General features: G+C 45.2%; 1 protein-coding gene across 1 annotated transcript in view; it reads left to right on the forward strand.

Annotated features, from left to right (window-relative positions):
• The first annotated feature begins 2,265 nt into the window (after positions 1-2,265).
• Positions 2,266-17,584, forward strand: part of Ets1 (ETS proto-oncogene 1, transcription factor) — a 122,324-nt gene continuing 107,005 nt past the window's right edge. The window contains exons 1-2 of the mRNA XM_026779409.1: positions 2,266-2,337; positions 15,733-15,815. Of these exons, the coding sequence (XP_026635210.1) occupies positions 15,747-15,815 (69 nt within the window). The 5' untranslated portion in view covers positions 2,266-2,337; positions 15,733-15,746. The remainder of the gene's footprint in view (positions 2,338-15,732; positions 15,816-17,584) is intronic.

Consider the following 17,584-nt stretch of genomic DNA (forward strand, 5'->3'; position numbering starts at 1 on the left):
CCTGGAGTCTGCCCCTGCAATTCTACTGGCTGCATTTCTCTGAACCTGGAGTCTGCCCCTGCAATTCTACTGGCTGCATTTCTCTGAACCTGGAGCTTGTCCATCTAGCACTACTGACTGTGTTTTCCCAAACCCGGAGCTTGCCCACGAGATGTGATGCACTAGCTAGACCTTTCTGTTTCTACTTCCCCAGTACTAAGACTCCAGGCACATGATGCTACATCTAACTTTTCTGTGGGTACTGGAGATTGAAGTCAGATCTTTCTGCTTGCACAGAAACCACTCTCCAGAGGTAGGAATCTAGCTTCACTACTTCTTTTGTATGTAGATATCTATCCAATGATGTGTTTCTGAAGATACTGTCGAAAATAAAATTTTCTGCTTTCCTGAGTATTCATTCTCCAGAGCCTAGAGGCTAGGCACTTTGTGCTAGCAATGGCTTCTTTTTTTACCATTTGGATTTCTTTTCTCCTCTGTACTGTGACAGCTTGCAGAAGAGGATGGCCCTAAGGTCCTACAGGTGACTGTATATGAATTCTACAAGTGCAGGACAAAAAGTCTCTCAATTATCTGATACACTTTGATAGAACAAAAATGGACATCTATTTTTTCCAGTTATCTTGTACATATAGTGGTTACGATTGCAAAGAGTTGTGACGGATTTAACTGGGCAGCACGCCTGAACTAACCGACACGCTGAGGTTGCTTAGCTTCAGACTTCTCTCACAGCTGACATTCTGCTCTCTGGAGATGGCTGGCTTGTGTGTGTCTCTTCTCACAGCAATGCGATCTGATTAGATCCCTCGGCCTGAGAACAGTGCCCGGTGTACGACATTAATTAAACTAAACTGCCTGAGCCAATAGCAAAGCATGACTTTCATCCAAGTCCTGTTTATACACAGGAGAGGCACATGAGCGTTAAATACTGTTTTAGCCACAAGCTTATAGGAACGGCACTACTAACATGTACCATGAAGGATAAACACGATGGCTTTCTGAATGACGCTGAAGGTCTTTGTGGACTTCCAAGTAGAGTATTTGTGTCTCCATTAAGAAGGAAAGGAAGCAATTGTGCAAATCTTGACTCATCCATTACTCAATATAAATGGAATCTTAGGGTCAAAGTCTTGAAGCTGCAGGCAGATAAAGACTTTTCCCAATGTTTTTCTATTCACAGAAATGAGATTTCTCTGTGACATTCTTATCATCATCCCTGTGAATGAAAAGGGAAGAAAAGATGCTGTGTGTGTTTATCTAGAGTGGCTTCTAGGCTTCCGTGTTGCTTTTATTTTCTCAAAATGATACACGTTAATATTTCTGCCTTTTAATCTCTACATCATAGAAAAATCAAATCCACCAACGCTCACCTATGCCAGAAATCACCCGAGGCCATCAGCACCACCAATGCTCATTTTAGGTGATGTTAGGTATCACCTGAAATTACCAGGGCCACTATGAATTCTCACTTATGGCAGGCATCACCAAAGTCATCAGCGCCACCAATGCTCTTCCATGGCAAAGGTCACCTGCAACCAGGTTTAGGTGAAGAGACACTTTAGCACTATTTTTCAGAAAGCCCAGCTTCCTGTTTGGCCAGCTCCCTTCCACATACAGTCAGGGCAACGTGACTACATTTCTATCAAACCCGGTTAGAGAGTGGAGGCTGGTGAGATCATCTGGCATGATATGGACCCAAATTGTCTGATTTTTGTGAAGGGATGCACTGTGATGTTCACAGTGTACACACATGGTTATCAGCACACACACAGTGTGAACCATGCACACTTCACACATTGGGTTAATAAAGAACAACAAGAAATATAAGTCCAGGAGACATTCCCCTGAGAGAGTGAGAGACTGGAGACCTTCCCCTGAGTGATTTACAGCAACCCGCCCCTCCCCTGACTCACGGCCTAGGTGAACACAATTCCACTGAGAAAGTAATAGAAGTAGTCACGTGTCTAGTAGAGCACCTCAAGTATCTAGCTTGCTCTCCTTGGTTCACCTTCCTCCCAACTCTGCCCTTGGTTCAGTTATATCTATTTGAGGTATCACTTGAAGGATAAAAACAATCAGGTGTGATTTGGTGCTGCCACAGACAGCGACACTATTTGCTGGGCTTTTGACTGCTGCCCTAGTGCCAGAGGCTGCCTGGAGACCGCCTCTTCTGCTTCTCTTGCTTGACCACACCTCCTGTTTCAGGAGGCAGCTCTATTAGGAGCATTATGGTCTCTGCATCCTCTTTAGAGCGAGGATTCCCGCAGGTAGTAGCTGGAAAGAGCCCGCGGACCTTCGGAGAAGCTCGCTTCATTCCTCGTCCACCTCTCTGGCAAAGTCGTAAGTGAGGGCTGAGTTTCTGTTGAAAACTTTCAGCCCATTTTTCCTCTCCTCCCCTATATTTTATGAATTAAAGGGTAAATTGGGAAAGTTTTAAGAAACAACAGGTTTCTTTTCCTTTCCTAAAAAACCTCTTTCCCTATTTACCTACTCCATTGTTTAACAATATTTTTCAAAATTACTTCCTAACCTCATTAGACAAGCTCAAAATTAAGACTTTTGTCACCTCCGCCCCCAAAGGCAAAACCATTCATGTTGTAAATCCTTGCAAATGACACTTCACAAACGTGAATGTCCTTTGCAGACCCTTCCGGAGAAATAAAACTGCACTTAGAAACGTGCTTTTCTTTTTTCCTTCTTGGTGAAAGTCTACTGTTTTGCCTTTCCTGCCCCCTCCCCCTTTTCAGCGATTTAATGAATGACTTTCAAGGGGGGGGTGTAAATCGCTCTCCTTTAGGACCTTCTGAAGGCAAGCCAGCCTATTGGGGCGTTTCTTCTACCTTGTGACTTGCGTCCTGCAAAAGCCCAACAATTCTTGCAGACCCCGTAGGTCGGTAGTTGTGCGGGTGTCTGCAGGTTAGAGGGGTCTTCTTCCTTGCACTGAGGGTTTGGGCCCCAGCTACCGAGGGAGGCTGGAGTTGGGACAGCAATTCCACTTTCCAAGTGTCTTCTTCTTACTCTAATAATATCTGCTATAACCTTTTAAAGCAGACTTTGCTGCGAGGGGACTGTCCAAAGATGCTGGGTGGCATTAGATCATGATATTTCATTGTAAAACTCCCCCCCCCCTTTTTTGGTTTTCATCCCAAAGCTGTTTTCCTTCTGACTTTGCATCGCTGCATGGAACTGGGTGGGAAACAACAGGAAATTCAGATCCCGAAACGTACCTCTGGCCGCTCCGTTTGATTTGTAAAATTACTGACACTTTTAACTCTTTCATCAACTGGGGTCTGGAATACTTCAGCACCTTTTTAATCTAGTGAGAAACCCCTTTGGTTTGGCAGGCTCCGGATCACGCAGGGCGGGCTGGGTGGCCTCTATTTCTCTATTACCTGCTGTTCCCAGAACCCAGGCCAGAGAGAGCTGTAAGGGGTTAATTCGCAAGAAGTGCTTTGAAGATGAAAAGGTCTTTTCATGTGTTAACTATTGTAGCTATTAATATTAATATTTGAAGAAACGCGCCGCTTTTCCACAGCTTCTATACTTACCCATCAGTAGTGGAATAACAAACTTCTGGCAGCTGCCACGCTGCTTCTTCTGTCTTGGATCTGCTTCTGGGGACTCAAGACGCGTGTCTGATTACCAAGGGGCTCTTCGCTTCACAGGGCACCTTACACCCAGGTGCTAGTTGCCAGAGGTGCCAGGGAGGGCTAGAGCAGAATGGGGCAATCCCCTAGCACCTGGCAGGGTGACCTTGGAGTCTCCTCTAAGCCCGCACTTCCAATTGCCTATTCAAATTCCTAAGAGTGTTAGAGTTCAAAGACCAGGAGGGTCAGAGCTGAAATTTGGTAGGAGTTAAGCGGGTAAGTGCTTGGATCCTATGCGAGGCAGCAGCCTTTGTTAGGAAGGAGAGGGCAGTCTATAAGTAAGGAGTATAGATCTTTGAAAAATAAAAGAGCCAACAGGGTCAGAGTAGTCTGATGAAATATTGGAAGACACTGCGGGTACAGGTTCCAAGGGGAAGGCTGGGCTAAGGGAATCAGATGTGGTGGGGACAGGCCCTGGGCACAGATTTCTGCCTGTGATCACAGATAGCCTCAGTGTGTGGGCAAATTTCTCACCCTTAACTATGGTTCTGCTGAGTCGGATGAAAATTTTTTTAAGTAATTGACAGTTTCATACATTTCTATAAAGAATTGTAGTCAACCTCATTGCCTTCTTCCTTTCCTTAGGGAATCCATCTCAACACCAATACCCTTGTGCTTTTCCTGTCTTCTTTTTGGGTGTGGGTCTTGTAACTTTATTTCTTGGTGAACAGACACACAGTCCCTGGCAAGGATCCTTTTCTAATTGCCCATTTTAATTCCTCAGTGGCTCACATCAAGTAGCAGAGGAGATGGGTATATGCCAAAAGTTGGGGCTTGCTCCCTCCCTTCCTTCGTCCGCCCCCTTCTGTCCCTTCCTTCTTCCCTTCCTCTTTCTGCTTCATGGGAATTTTAAAGCATTTAATATATGAGTGACACTAATATTTGAAGCAGCAATTTAATGACATTTAAAGTGACAGTTGTTTCTTTAATCCCGGGGAAACTCCTGTGTGAGATCCTCCTTGGCCTCCTTAACTCTACTGAGACTGTAGCTTCACAGGACTCCTTTTTAACAACTCCTTCATTGGAGGAGCTTTTGTTCACCTAGCGGGGTGCAATTGGATTTGAGGTGCTCTGCACGGGCCTCTTCCTTTAAATCACCAGGGTGAGCTCTTGATGGAACCAGATCAGAATCAAGGAAATGAGAACCCAGGGCTGGGTCTTCAATCACAGGAAGCAGAAACTCCAAGATACACAAAAGCCGCCAGGGTTTTGCAAGGTATCTGGGAGGGTATTGGGGATCAGGCCTATTTTCCAAAGATGAATTTGTAAATTAATTGCCCCTTGCTGAGAAGACACAGACTCTGGAGAAAACTGCACATCTGGAATGCCTGAGTGAGCCATCCATCCCAGCGTGGCCACTGCGCCCTGCTTCTGCTTTGTGCCCTGCCTTGTTTAGAGAAGACTGCAGAATATATCTATGAACATACTTTCAATTTTATATAATTTATTTTAGAAAGCAATATTTTGCTGGAAAAAGTTGAAAATAAAAGACAATACAATTTTAAATGGTGTGATACAGTCTATGAATATTTTCTGAATTCTAGTGGCACCAAACAAAACAGGGTTTCGAGCAGAGGGGGGGAGAGGGAAGAATGTTTGAGATCATTTTTTTTTCCTCCTTATAGCAGAAAATGGTGAATTTAATGGCCCCATGGTGTAGGTGTGGTTCCTAAATCTCCAGGGGAAGCTGGGCCATCATTTCTTGATGGGAGTAAGGCAGGGAATTTTCAGTGCCAACCAGGAGTTTACCCTTCATGGGGAAATAAGATTTTCTCTTTTGTTGGTTTTTTTTTTTTTTAAAATCTAGAAGCAGGAAAGTTTGTAAAACCAGTTCAAAGAGTTTTTAAAAGTCTATGAGTCTTAACAACTGGGACAAGTCAGTCTTCAAAATCATCTTTTGGTGCCTCTGGGTCTTTAAAGGACCTCTGTTACTGTGGAGGGGTCTGTTGTTATTTTGGTCCCCTATAGGAAGATATTCCTATATCCCCTGTCCTGGAATCACTTAAAGGATTCTGTGGGCTTCAGTTTCTTGAGGTTATCAGAGGCTAAAGAACTAGCCTGTTTCTTGGGCAAGACAGAAGCCTTGGCCATCCTTTGGCGAGGAGACTCAGCCCTTCTCATGTACATTTCTTTCTGGCCAGGTGTGTCTTGCACCTGTGGTGTGCAGCCTTGTGCTTACTCTCAGCAGATGTCTTTGCTTCTATTTCCAAGGTGACTCTGCTTCCTAAGTACCTGTCTTAGTAGACATGTTCCAAAGGGTACTCAGGTGAGTCCTGCAGTGCTGCCGAGTGAGGTCCTGAGACCGGTAGCATCATCCTCACACGGTCATGGTAGAGCCTGGAGCTGCTTTGTAACCAGAACTGTGCTATTCAGTTCATGTGCGCTTCATAGTTTAGGTGCCTCGGCCTCAAAAGTAATGACAGCTACAAAAATGGAAGTCCAGAGAAACAGGAACCTTGGCAATGCTTTCCAGAGCAGCCAACTAGCTACCCTGTGTTGATAACTAGTTAGTATAAGTGTTACTACACACACACACACACACACACACACACACACACTCAACTCAGGAAGCAGCTGCAGTAGTTCCTGGTTTGTGTGTTTGTGTGACAGCAGCTACAGTCTTTCCACAAGCTCTATTGAGCTGTAAGAATATGCTTGCTTCTTGGTTGTATGCATAACAATGGCGCCCGGTGCCTAACACTCCAGGGAAACTATAGCTCCTTCCTCCTGCAAAAATTCTTGACTAAGGTTATTCAGTCTGTGATCCTAAATGGGATTAAGTTTTTGAATGACTTAAAAGTCATTTAATCTATTTAGATTTAGATCATGGGGTTCTAGGTCTCTACTCCCCCCTCTTTCTTTCTTGCCTTCCTTATTTTTCCCCCAAACAAGGCCTCAGTGGCTTGCCTGAAACCCACAGAGATCTGCCTGCCTCTGCATCCTGGGATTAAAGATATGCACGACTACATCGACTTTTTAAATAAGTAACCTCTGCTACCTCAATCTGTAAAAATAGTACTAATATAATAATTATACTAAAACTCATCTTTCTTACCAACAGTAATTCCAGGTACTGCTGATGACATAGCAATAAAATTATTTATTGACCATTTTAAGTATTATAAGGATGCAGCTAAATATTTTCCTTTTGTATATCCCTCCTCAGCAACAGAAAGGGTTGTATTCTTATCTTCATTTTATAGTTGAAGAAACTCAGACGGCTAGGTTAGGAAATCCTGTCATGATGGCACACGCAGGAAGGAGAGCCAAGTCCACCCACAGTCTGTAGCTCCAAAGCTCTTGACACCTCAGTTCTCTGGCCTTAGTTTATTGAAATGAGATGATTTGATTCATTTGTCTTTCCGAGTCCAAAATTCACTGGCTCTGCGAAACCTCTCTTAGCCATAGAGCGCGAGCGAGCTGTTTCGCATTACACTGGGAAATTGGAACCTTAGAATTTGGGCAATAAAACAAATAAAACCCCACCATGCAAATCACAATTAGACATACTCCAAGAAGTTGCTTGCCAGATTTGAGAGATGCATGTCAGCTGGTGTCTTTCAATTCCGTTTTAAAACTATCCAGTCCCCTGTTGTTCCCCCCAGTCTTCCTATTTATGACCTCTCCTTTGTTGGGATCTTCTGACGACGAGCAAGAACCCGATTTAAATTCTAGATTGCAAATGCAGGCCAGGTTGAAAAGAAATTACTTAAGATCTCAGGATCTTGAAGAATTTCTTTAGCAGCAAGCTTTGGGTAAGAGTTGACATTTTGTCTTATAATTTTTCTTTGGGTTTGGCTTGGCCAAGGATCTGTTTGACCCTGACCTCTAAGGCATCCTTTATTGAGAAGAAGAAGGGTTTAACATTATTCTTCTAGATTCATTCCTCTTTTTGGTTTTCATATTTGAAGTCTAAAACGATCTTAGTTTAATCAGCTGCCAGCCCCTAACTTGGTCACAGTGCTGCAGTGCGTCTGAAGCCTCTTGTGTTCGATTGTTGCTCTTCAGGGTCCTTTATGGGATGAAAGAACAATATCATCAGTGCACTTTTCTTACTGCTGAGGCCGGTTTCCTTATGGCATGCTCTATCTGTGCAACTAGAAGGAGTAGACTGTCAGTTTCTGATGTGTCTCAGCGACGACAGTTGTCACTGTCCTAGTTGAGTTTGGAGGCAATCAGAGCTCAGCAGAACCTTTGTGTCTGTTCTTGACTATTCATTCTGACAACATGATGGCTAAGGGCTTTTTCTCTCCAGGATGAACGGCAAAATCATCTATAATGTACTAGAGTAAAACCACTGTTAAAGATACTTTCTTTTTAAATTATATATTTATGTGGGTGAAGGGGGCAGCTGCCTGCAGAGGACAGTGGAGGGTCTCAGACGCCTTGGGGATGAAAGGCAGGAGGTTGTGAGGTGCCCAAAGTAGGTGCTAGGAACTGGACACAGGTCCTCTGTGACAGGTGTATTAACTCTTAACCACTGAGATATCTCTCCAGCTCCCTTCAGCCACCTTTTAGCCCTCTCTAGAAGACATCAGTGACCTATGTCCCTAGGAAGAGCGAAAGACTATATTCTTATAAAGTCATAATGGCATGAGCTCATTTTAGTATCGTAAGGAGGATTGGTCATACACATTCATTTAGGACTTGACAATCCTAGGTTAATTAGAAATTTCAGAGGCAGAAGAATAAGAGGTGGACATGCGTCATTTTATTTAAGAAGGGGCTAGGGACAGTTGCCAGTGAAGCTGGAGAGAAGAAGATACGTTGATTATGTGGTCATTGTTGCTGCCTCAGAACATTGTGAAGGAGAGATTGACTGCTGACGGAGTGGGCAGCACGCAGAAGTCAGAACATGGCCTTTATGGGCCAATGCCACTGTTTAAAGGATACTTACATTGGGAGCCCGCAGTCGGTACTGAAGAGAGTGAGGCTCCTTCTGTCTTAGTGAGGCAGAACGACTGCCCTCAGTTCTAACCATTCATTCACAGTCTGTCTGTCTCTCAGTGGTCCCAGCTTTCCTAAGGCTGCCACCCTTTAACACAGCTCCTCAACTTGTGGTAACCCCCAACCATGAATGTATTTTTGTTGCTACTTCATAACTATCATTTTGCTACTGTTGTGAATCATAATGTAAATATCTGTGTTTTTTGATGGTCTTAGTTGACCCCTGCACAAAGGTCATCTGACTCTTTAAAGGGGTCGTAACCCACAGGTTAAGAAACTGCTGCTTTACAGCAATGTTTCCCAGGAGCATGGTAAAGAATGCTCCATTATTTAATATGAGCTCTCTTAAAGCATTTCCAGAACCGGCCTTTGTTGCTTTGCTACACTAGCAGAAGAAAAAGATACCTTCCAAACAGACTGGAGAAATGCCATGGGCCATGTGTGGGAACTGCGATATGATGGAGGAAGACAGACAAAATAGTGTGGTACATTAGGTAGATTGGAGACAAACATAGCATTGGTTGTAGACAACATTTTAAACTATCCATTGATTGTATTCATATGACCGTTCCTTTCTCTGTTGCATTTAGGAAACCCAAGTTTACTGTTACAAGTGGACACCTTCCATAACACATAATGACAAAGTTTTGTCCTAAGAGATCTGTGTCCTTCTGGGTATGTTCTGGCACATTCCTTCACCGAGTCAGCAAGCAGGTTCCATGATTGGCATGGTCTCTCTTTCAGGCAACTCTGGACTCTAGGAGAGAGGGTGGTGGAATACCATACTCTTTTCCATTTTAGTGTCACTTATAATAGGACAATCAGGGTGACCACAGAGCTCAGGCCATGTTTATATGGCATAGTCAGACCTCTGTTTTCATCCAACTAGCCAAACATGGAGAATATTCAGGAAAAAAATTACACCACTTTGAACATGTATAAGAGTTCTTTTTCTTGTCAATATTGGCTAGCCTGGGCTGTATAGGGAGCTCCTGGCCAGTCTGAACTATACAAAAAGACCCAGTTTGTTTGTTTTACCACTTGAGGCTTTTCTGAGTTACTTTTCCTACATTTAGGTGCTTATTTGTTGATGAAGAAAACAACAAAACCAACTATAAAATAACACAGAGCAGTTCAAAAGAGGCACCTCACCAAACAAACATAAAACGGCAATTGATGTCTACACATACATAATGAGAACAAAAGACATCTTTTAAGTTCTGGTTTTCAAAAGTCAAAGTATTTAGCATTCAGAAATGGCAAAATAGTCCAGCATTCAGAAAAATATCTTTAAAAAAAAATCACCAATTTTAAGATTTTTCTATTGTGAATTTAAAATATGTTAAAGAAGAGTGATTTCAGAATATGAGGGTTTTTGAAAACATTTGCAATAAATGCATGCTATCATGTTAACCATTTGGAGAGTTTTTTTATTTGCCTTGAAATATTAGTTCACTCTGTAGCCCAGGATGGCCATGAACTCATGTTCCTGTCTCCCTCTTTTGAGCGCCAGAATCGTAAATGCATACCACTATGCCTGGGATGTAGAAAAAAATAATCATGTGTGGTTTATTAGGACATTTGTTTAAAGGCATACATTTCCTTTACAGGCAGATCGTTTAAATGAAAAGCCCTTGACTGATGTCTCATTTGCCCTCTGATGGAATCAAGCAGGACAGAGTTGTGTGAAGTGGATTCAGCCCTGACCAAGGCTTATCTGTTCAGAGTCCCCATTCTTCTCTTCCTTTGCCCCCACTCATCTCTGTTGCCTGCTAATCTCTTGGCTTTATGTATCACTGTCACTGGACCTGGGTGAGAAGGGGTGTGGGCTTGCAGGTCCTGGCAGGGTTCCAAGGCTCCTGGACCAGGTGGAAGTTGAAAAGGCCACATACTTTGCAAAGACAAAAACTCTCTGGGAGTGAATGGGAAAGCTAGTTTTCAAGGAGTACATTGGATACGAGACATTTCCATAGGCCAGACTGTTGGCTGGTTTCCTCTACCAAGAGCTTACCTGCTCCCTAAACTCCAGGATGAAGAAGGCAGAAAGCAAAGGGGAAGGAGGAAGCCATAGGGCCAACTCTAACTGGGCAGCGGGCAGGGTGGTCTAGACTTCCTCCACATCTAAAAGGGATTAACATGAACCAAAGGCTGTGTGCAGGTTTTCTCTAATCCGCAGCATTTATTTGCATGTCAGTCACGTGGCAAGACTCTGCAGGAACCCAGGGAGAGATTAAGTTCTGCTCTGGGGAGCTTGAATTCTAGTGATGTAGAGTCTGAGAGGGAAGAAAGGCTAAGTGCAGAGATGTGGTTGCTTGCATAGGACACTGGGAACAGGTTTCTTCCATAAGGTGACTTGAAATAGTGATGTGACCAGAGCGAAACAGATTTTGCTTAGAGATGGACATGGGGCACACTCATTTCAAGTGGTTTTTATCCAGACCTGGTCTATGCAGAGCCTCCAATTTATAAAACAGGTGCAATCGCATCTGACCCATCTCTTTCATTCTTAGGCAGAGAATTGTTTACCCACCCACCCGCCCTGCCACCCACTCAGTCACGGATTTAAAAACATTTGAGTTTCTGTCATGCAAAGTGAAAAAAAAAAGGCATAGTGTCTACCTTCAACCGGTTCAGGATGGAGGGGGGGTTGGAGATAATTAGAAACAGATGTTGGGAGAGCTGAGCGATAAGTGCAGACAATAGGAAGATAATACGCTGGCGACCGTCGGAAGGGAGTAGCTCGCTCCTGCTGGGGTGAAGAGTGGCTGAGTGAAGGGTGGGGGCACAGGGTCTGACACAGGCCTGGAGGCCTCAGGAGATCTGGGACTCACAGTTCTGAAGGAACCGGAGGACAGAGGGCATTTCCAGAAACATGGCGACCAAAGAAGTACAGCGGAGGGAGAAACTGAGGTATGCAGTGGAAGGCTTTGGAGACTACAGCAGGGCTCTGTGGGGGGTGGAAGGTTGGGAGAATGGCTTAGTAGTCTCCCTTTGGAAACACCCGTTCTGCTTATTGGCCAATGCTAGCTAGTTCTGTTGAGGAAAAATGAGTTTAGCTGTGCATGGCCCACTGTTCCCATACGTTCCCATCATCCCTGCACCGAGACAGGGTTCAGGGCTGCTTCTCAGCTGCACAGTAAGGTTTAAAATCACACAGTTGTTTTCTATTTAGGTAATACACATGTGCAAAACCAAGACAAAATGTTCAAGTCCGGTTGATGTTCAAGAAGTTGTCATGTGGGAGGGAGTTCCTGTTGGCCAAAAAGCCAAGGGGGGAAAGAACTCACACACCCACGGATACACACACACACACACACACACACACACACACACACACACACACACACACACACTCCTTTTGGATCTTCAGAAAGGGTTAGGTCTCCAGCAGCTGTTCTGTGTCACAATCTACAAGCTGGAAAAGGGGCAGGTTCTTTTTTTCTTTCTCCAAAAAAATAATAAGGCAGCAATCGCTTTCTGTCTTAGAGTTATTTCCTGCGATGAGAGCCCTTGAGATCCCTGGCAACTCCTTCTTTCTAGTTTCCTCCCTGGGCAAAGGGCTTTTCCCCAAGGGAAGTGTCATTCACGCTGTGGAGAGGATGGTCCAGCACAGAACGCAGCAGATGTTCGGCCAGAGGTTCCCTCCCTCCCTCCCTCCGTCCACTGGAAGAGAAAACATGTTTCCACTGGTCCTTGTTCCAAGTGTGTTGCTATGAAGGGGAGTGCTGTCTGGCTGGCAGACAGAAACTCTTGTTGTCTTGGAGCTGGGCTCTGGCACAGGGCTGCCAGTTCGCAAAGTTCTTTCTCTTGTGAATATGGAAGTAAACTGGACATTCAGAAGGGTGGCGGTCCTTTGTTGCTGAGGGAGTCTAAGTGATTTACAGGACCGCTCGGTGGCATCTCCCTCTGCGGTCGTCCATGTGCCCCGCAGAACCAACCACTGCTTATATTTTCCTTATTTTTTGGCAAACTACCGATCACACTATGATAGAGTTACATGTGAATTTGTCTTCTCCACTTCTGAAGCCACAGGCTCCAGACTCTGCTTTTCTCAGCCCTCTGCTCCCTGTTAGAAGCCAGGGGCCAGGAGGTCAGGAATCTGTATTTGTTTACTAGCGTGTCTCAAGGGCCCAGCACATTGCTTCATAGGAGGCGTAGAGTAACTATTGAAGGAATAAATAGATTCCTAATAGAGCCCGCTGTGGAGCTAGGAGAGGGAGGACTGGCCTGCAGGGACACCAGAAGGTCGAATGGCTCCCGTGAAGTAGCATTCCCTCACGCCTGGATGTTTCCAGCACAAAGGTACAAGTCATCCTGCAGGCCCCTGGAGGGCTGGCCGGCTTTTCTTCAGGGACTTTCATCCTGATAAGCCATTTGCAGTGTGGCATAGTCAATGCAGCTTTTGGGTCTCATCCTTGTAGAGATCTGTATGTTTTGAAGGTGCTTTGTTAAGAGCTTTAAAGTTAATTTTCAGATGAAAACAAAACCAAAAACTAGCAAGAGGGAATGCTTCAGCGAGGGAGGGACCGTCGGGTATCTGGATACTATCATCCCACACCAGGTTGGGACAGACCCATGGGGATCCATGTTGTCTGTATCGAATTCTCAGTCTGAGACATGGAGCTGCTCACTAATTTTAGGAAAAGCACTGAATGGGCCAGAGGTGACAGAGAGGTAAAAACAATGTTTTTGGGATGGCCATCCTGGGCCTTTTTCAGTCATTCAGCGTCTCTTCTGAGGAGTTCTTCCCGGGTCCATCAGCTGCAGCGGAAACAAGGATGAAACCTAGCGACCTAGAACTCTTACTTACCTGGTTTTTAACGGACTGATTTTTGTTTGTTTGTTTGGTTTTGGCTAATGTTATTTGGATTATCCTGTGTTTTGAGGAGGTAGGGCATCTTTTTAAATTCATCAATTAGCTTATTTTTTCTGTGTCTTTTACATCATGCACCTTGATCCCATTCATTTCCCTGCCTTTCACATCCATTCTCTGCCACTGCATACTCCCCAAATAAAAAAAAATTAAGAGAAAAAATTAAAAATTAAAATAAAATTTTAAATAAATATTAAATTTTTTTTAAAATAAAAATTAAAAAGGGAAAAAAACTTAAAAAAATCTCGCCATGGAAACTGTGGGGTGACACAGTGAGTCACGCCGTGAACCCCTTTGTCCTTGTATCTTTACTCCCAGGTGTTCATTGCAGAGTCAGTGGCCTGGTTGGAGGCCTCTGGTTCCTACTACCCTCTCAACGCTGGGCCCTCGCTAGACCCCCCTTCCTGAATATCCTGTTGTTGCCCTATGTTTTGGAGATCCTGCAGCACTGGGTCCACAGGTCAGGTGCTGCAGCAGATCACAGATGAGGGGAGGATGGGGCGGGCCAAGCCATCACACTGGGTCCAGGCCTGGGCAGCTGTAGGGTTGGTCAGCCAGATGAGAAGTGGAGACAGCTCTCTCATGTTCACGGCTTCAGGGCTGACTCACCCACACCTGCTCGGACAGGGCTGGCTCTCTTCTGTGGCCTTGGTGAGGTGTAGGGCCTGCTCTTCTAAGTGTTGCCGCTGGTGGGGGACAGGGCTGGCTCTCTTCTGTGGCCTTGGTGAGGTGTAGGGCCTGCTCTTCTAAGTGTTGCCGCTGGTGGGGGGTCAGGGCTAGTTCTCCCACTTTTATGACCATAGGGGCAGCTCTCACACCTCCTCAGACATTGATGGGCAGGCCAGAGGGATTCATTCCCCAACTCATGCCACCACAAGACAGACGTGAAGTGGGGAGACCGTTCCAGTGCTCAGAGCCTCAGGGCTGAATAACCCACACCTGCGCTAACAGAGTTGGCTCTCTTGTGCCAGTGCAGGGACTGCTCTCTGGAGGGCTGCAGCTGCTGGGGGTCTCAGAGAGCTCTCAGGCTTTTATGACCACAGGACTAGCTCTTTCACTTGCCCCAGGCATTGCTGGGGTCTAGGGATGGGAAGGAAGACATCTCATTAAGGTACATTACTTCAAAGCAAAACCCCACAGCTCTAGGATAAGTTCTGCCTTATAAACTCAAATTTCTCACCCAACGGATGCTGTGGCTCGGTTGGTCAAGCCCTTGGTGAGCAGAATTGCATATTGTCAAGTCCGGACTACAATTTCTGTGAAAGTGGGTATGCCGTTGACTATTAGGCACTATTACGAGAGTGAATTGGAATTGTGATTGAACATAAAACCCACCTCTGAACTTTCTGTGTTTTCTTGAAATAGGTTGATTGATTTGAGCATACACAGGAATGAAGGGGCGAGCACGGACAGGAACTGGAGAGCAGCTAGGATGAAATGTCACTTCCCAACAATAGGAATTTGGCCTCTGAACGATAGGCCTCGGAATGTAATCTTCTCAATCATTCAAGAGAGGCATATTTTCATGTGTAGTATTGAATTTATGAAAGTGTCTGAACTTTTGCACTCTGGAGAGCACTCAACTCAACAGAAATGTTTGATATATCAGTGATTTTCTTGGTGACCGGCAGCTAGTTGGAAAAATCCCTCTAAGTTAGAACATTCCAGAACATTCTTCTCATTCAGGCCTCTGATACAGATAATAGCTCTCAGCAAGAATGATTTTTCTAGCCTTTCTCTTGATATCAAATAAATTTGTCCAGCCTGTTTTACTAGCTTCTGCCTGTCTCTGTGCCTGGGGCTGGAGGCTCCTTGTGGAAGCATTTTCCTTTTCTGTTCTCTAACGCAGCCTCTGTAAAGGCTTCTATCAATAATTTATTTACTCCATATGGAATTCCTGCCATGTGCCAGATCTGGGTGGAGTTGGGGACATGTGAAACATTCATGGAGATCTTATTTTAAAAGACACACATGACTTGGTCCCTGTCCAGTCAAAGGGATCTTTTTTTTTTAAGACCCTGACTCTTTCTGCAGCACACAGACATGATCTGTGACCCACACTGGCTGGCTGCGGCTAGGGTCTGTTCCACCCTGTCCTTCCCTGAGTTAGGTTTCCTACCTTTCTGCATCCTGTTGACTTTTCATCCTCACATAGAAGCTAACAAGTTGGCTCCTGGGGGAGATGCCGGGGTCGCCTTGCAGGGGGTTGGTTAAGGTCCCTGCGCCCATGTACAGCCAGAGGCCCAGTCAATCTTTTCTTCTGCACAGGTGTGGAGCACATAATGAGCTACTATGTGGATTCCGCCGTGGGCAGCCCCGCCACCTTCTCCACCCCACGTCCTGCAATGCTGGTGAGTGATGAGCTCTTCCCCGCCTCCTTCCCTGACCTGCCCAGTCTCTACACATTTCTTCCCACCCCTGGAGACTCACAGAAGCCAGGGATTCAACTCTGGACCTCTTGGGGGAGTTGTAATATAAGGTTCTCTACGTTTTACATGAATATAAAGGAGAAATTCAGGACTCCAGGATCTGCTGGCGGTAGCTTCAGTGGACGTGACTCCTCTTAAGGAGATATCGCATGATGCCTAGACACATGCTGCGCCGCCCAGTTTGGGGACATGCTCCTGTCACTTGTTAGGAGAGGCCAGGGATGTAGCTAAGTTCCCACGGTACTACAACAGCTCCACAGCAAAGATACGAAGCTCTTAAGTCAGGTGTCCTCACATTTGAGGGCGGACCATCCTATATGCCCAGACTGCTTGAAGCTGCTCTGGTTTGCTTGTAAACCATTGCTTTGAAAACCAAGACAATGTCTCTATTCCAGGGGGTTCCACTTAACAGCTGTCTCAATAGACAAATAAGTAGTATTTTCTAGTTCTGAAAGATGACCAGGTAGCCGAGTCTCAAATTTTGAGCTAAAAGTCACATTAACATTCTCTGGTCCCTTGCTGTTCTAGATGCATACTTGAAGCAATCTCGGTCATGGTTGTCAAAGCTCTGTAGCTCTCAAGTAATGGCCCATTGATGTTCTCTGCCTCGGAGCCAGTCTGTCAAAAGCAGGGCATGAGTTTTCTGGCTTGTTAGGTCAGCTCCTTGGGGAAAACTGTAAAGAAGGATGTGATGTCACAGCCAGGAGGTAAAGAAACAACACTTTTGGAAGCTGTCTGGCTTTTGTGTGGGAGAGGTTCAGCTTCCAGGTACTTACATGGGTGGTGTGCGGGACCCTTTCATCTGACGGAGGAAGTGCTCTTTCCTGTTATGCTATTCTGGCTAGCCCTCGTGGACTCTGGAGTTCCTCCAGTGCTGGTTTGTTAGTCCTCTCATGCGTCATCCTTCTTCGCATGCCACCCTGCTGGCCTACCTGGAGAAGGGCAACCATGAGGGAGTTAAACAGTTAGAGTTTTAACTAAACATGACCTCGATTGTGACCATCTTCCTGAAAAGGAGGATGTGTGGAGGAGGCTGTCAGGAATTACTGACCTTATTTGGGGATCATGTGGCCAGGCTACTAGGAAGCAGTCCGAGCACAGAAAGCAGGGGTAATAACTGCCCCCTCACCTCTTCTTGGAGCTGCAGGTTTTGAGACAAATGCCCAGGGCTAAGAGTGGGCACCTTCTGTACTGTACCACATGGAATGTACTGGTGCCCAAGAGGTTAGGTGAAATCGACATTTAGAATTTCTTTTGATAATTTATGTTTAGGAGACATCTCTGTTTGTTTGAGGGTGGAGTGACCATGTGGAAAAGTCCCTACTCTTTCACCGTACTTCAGCCATACTTTATTTTTAAATACAAATATGATGTCTTTATTTTCCAAATAAAAACAATCTCAGAAATTGTCCTACAAAATTGTAAAAATACAAAATTGTAAATGCATCATATCAGTGAATGCTAGGCTGGCGAGATGGCTCAGTGGGTAGAGTTAGGTTTCCAGAACAGACATAAAGATGGTAGAAAAACTGACTCCATAAGGCTGTTCTCTTGCCTCCACACATGCCTCCTCCTCCACACATGCCTCCTCCTCCTCCTCCTCCACACATGCCTCCTCCTCCTCCTCCTCCTCCAGACATGCCTCCTCCTCCTCCACACATGCCTCCTCCTCCACACATGCCTCCTCCTCC

The sequence above is a fragment of the Microtus ochrogaster genome, chromosome 5, assembly GCF_000317375.1.
Source record: "Microtus ochrogaster isolate Prairie Vole_2 chromosome 5, MicOch1.0, whole genome shotgun sequence".
NCBI lineage: Eukaryota > Metazoa > Chordata > Mammalia > Rodentia > Cricetidae > Microtus > Microtus ochrogaster.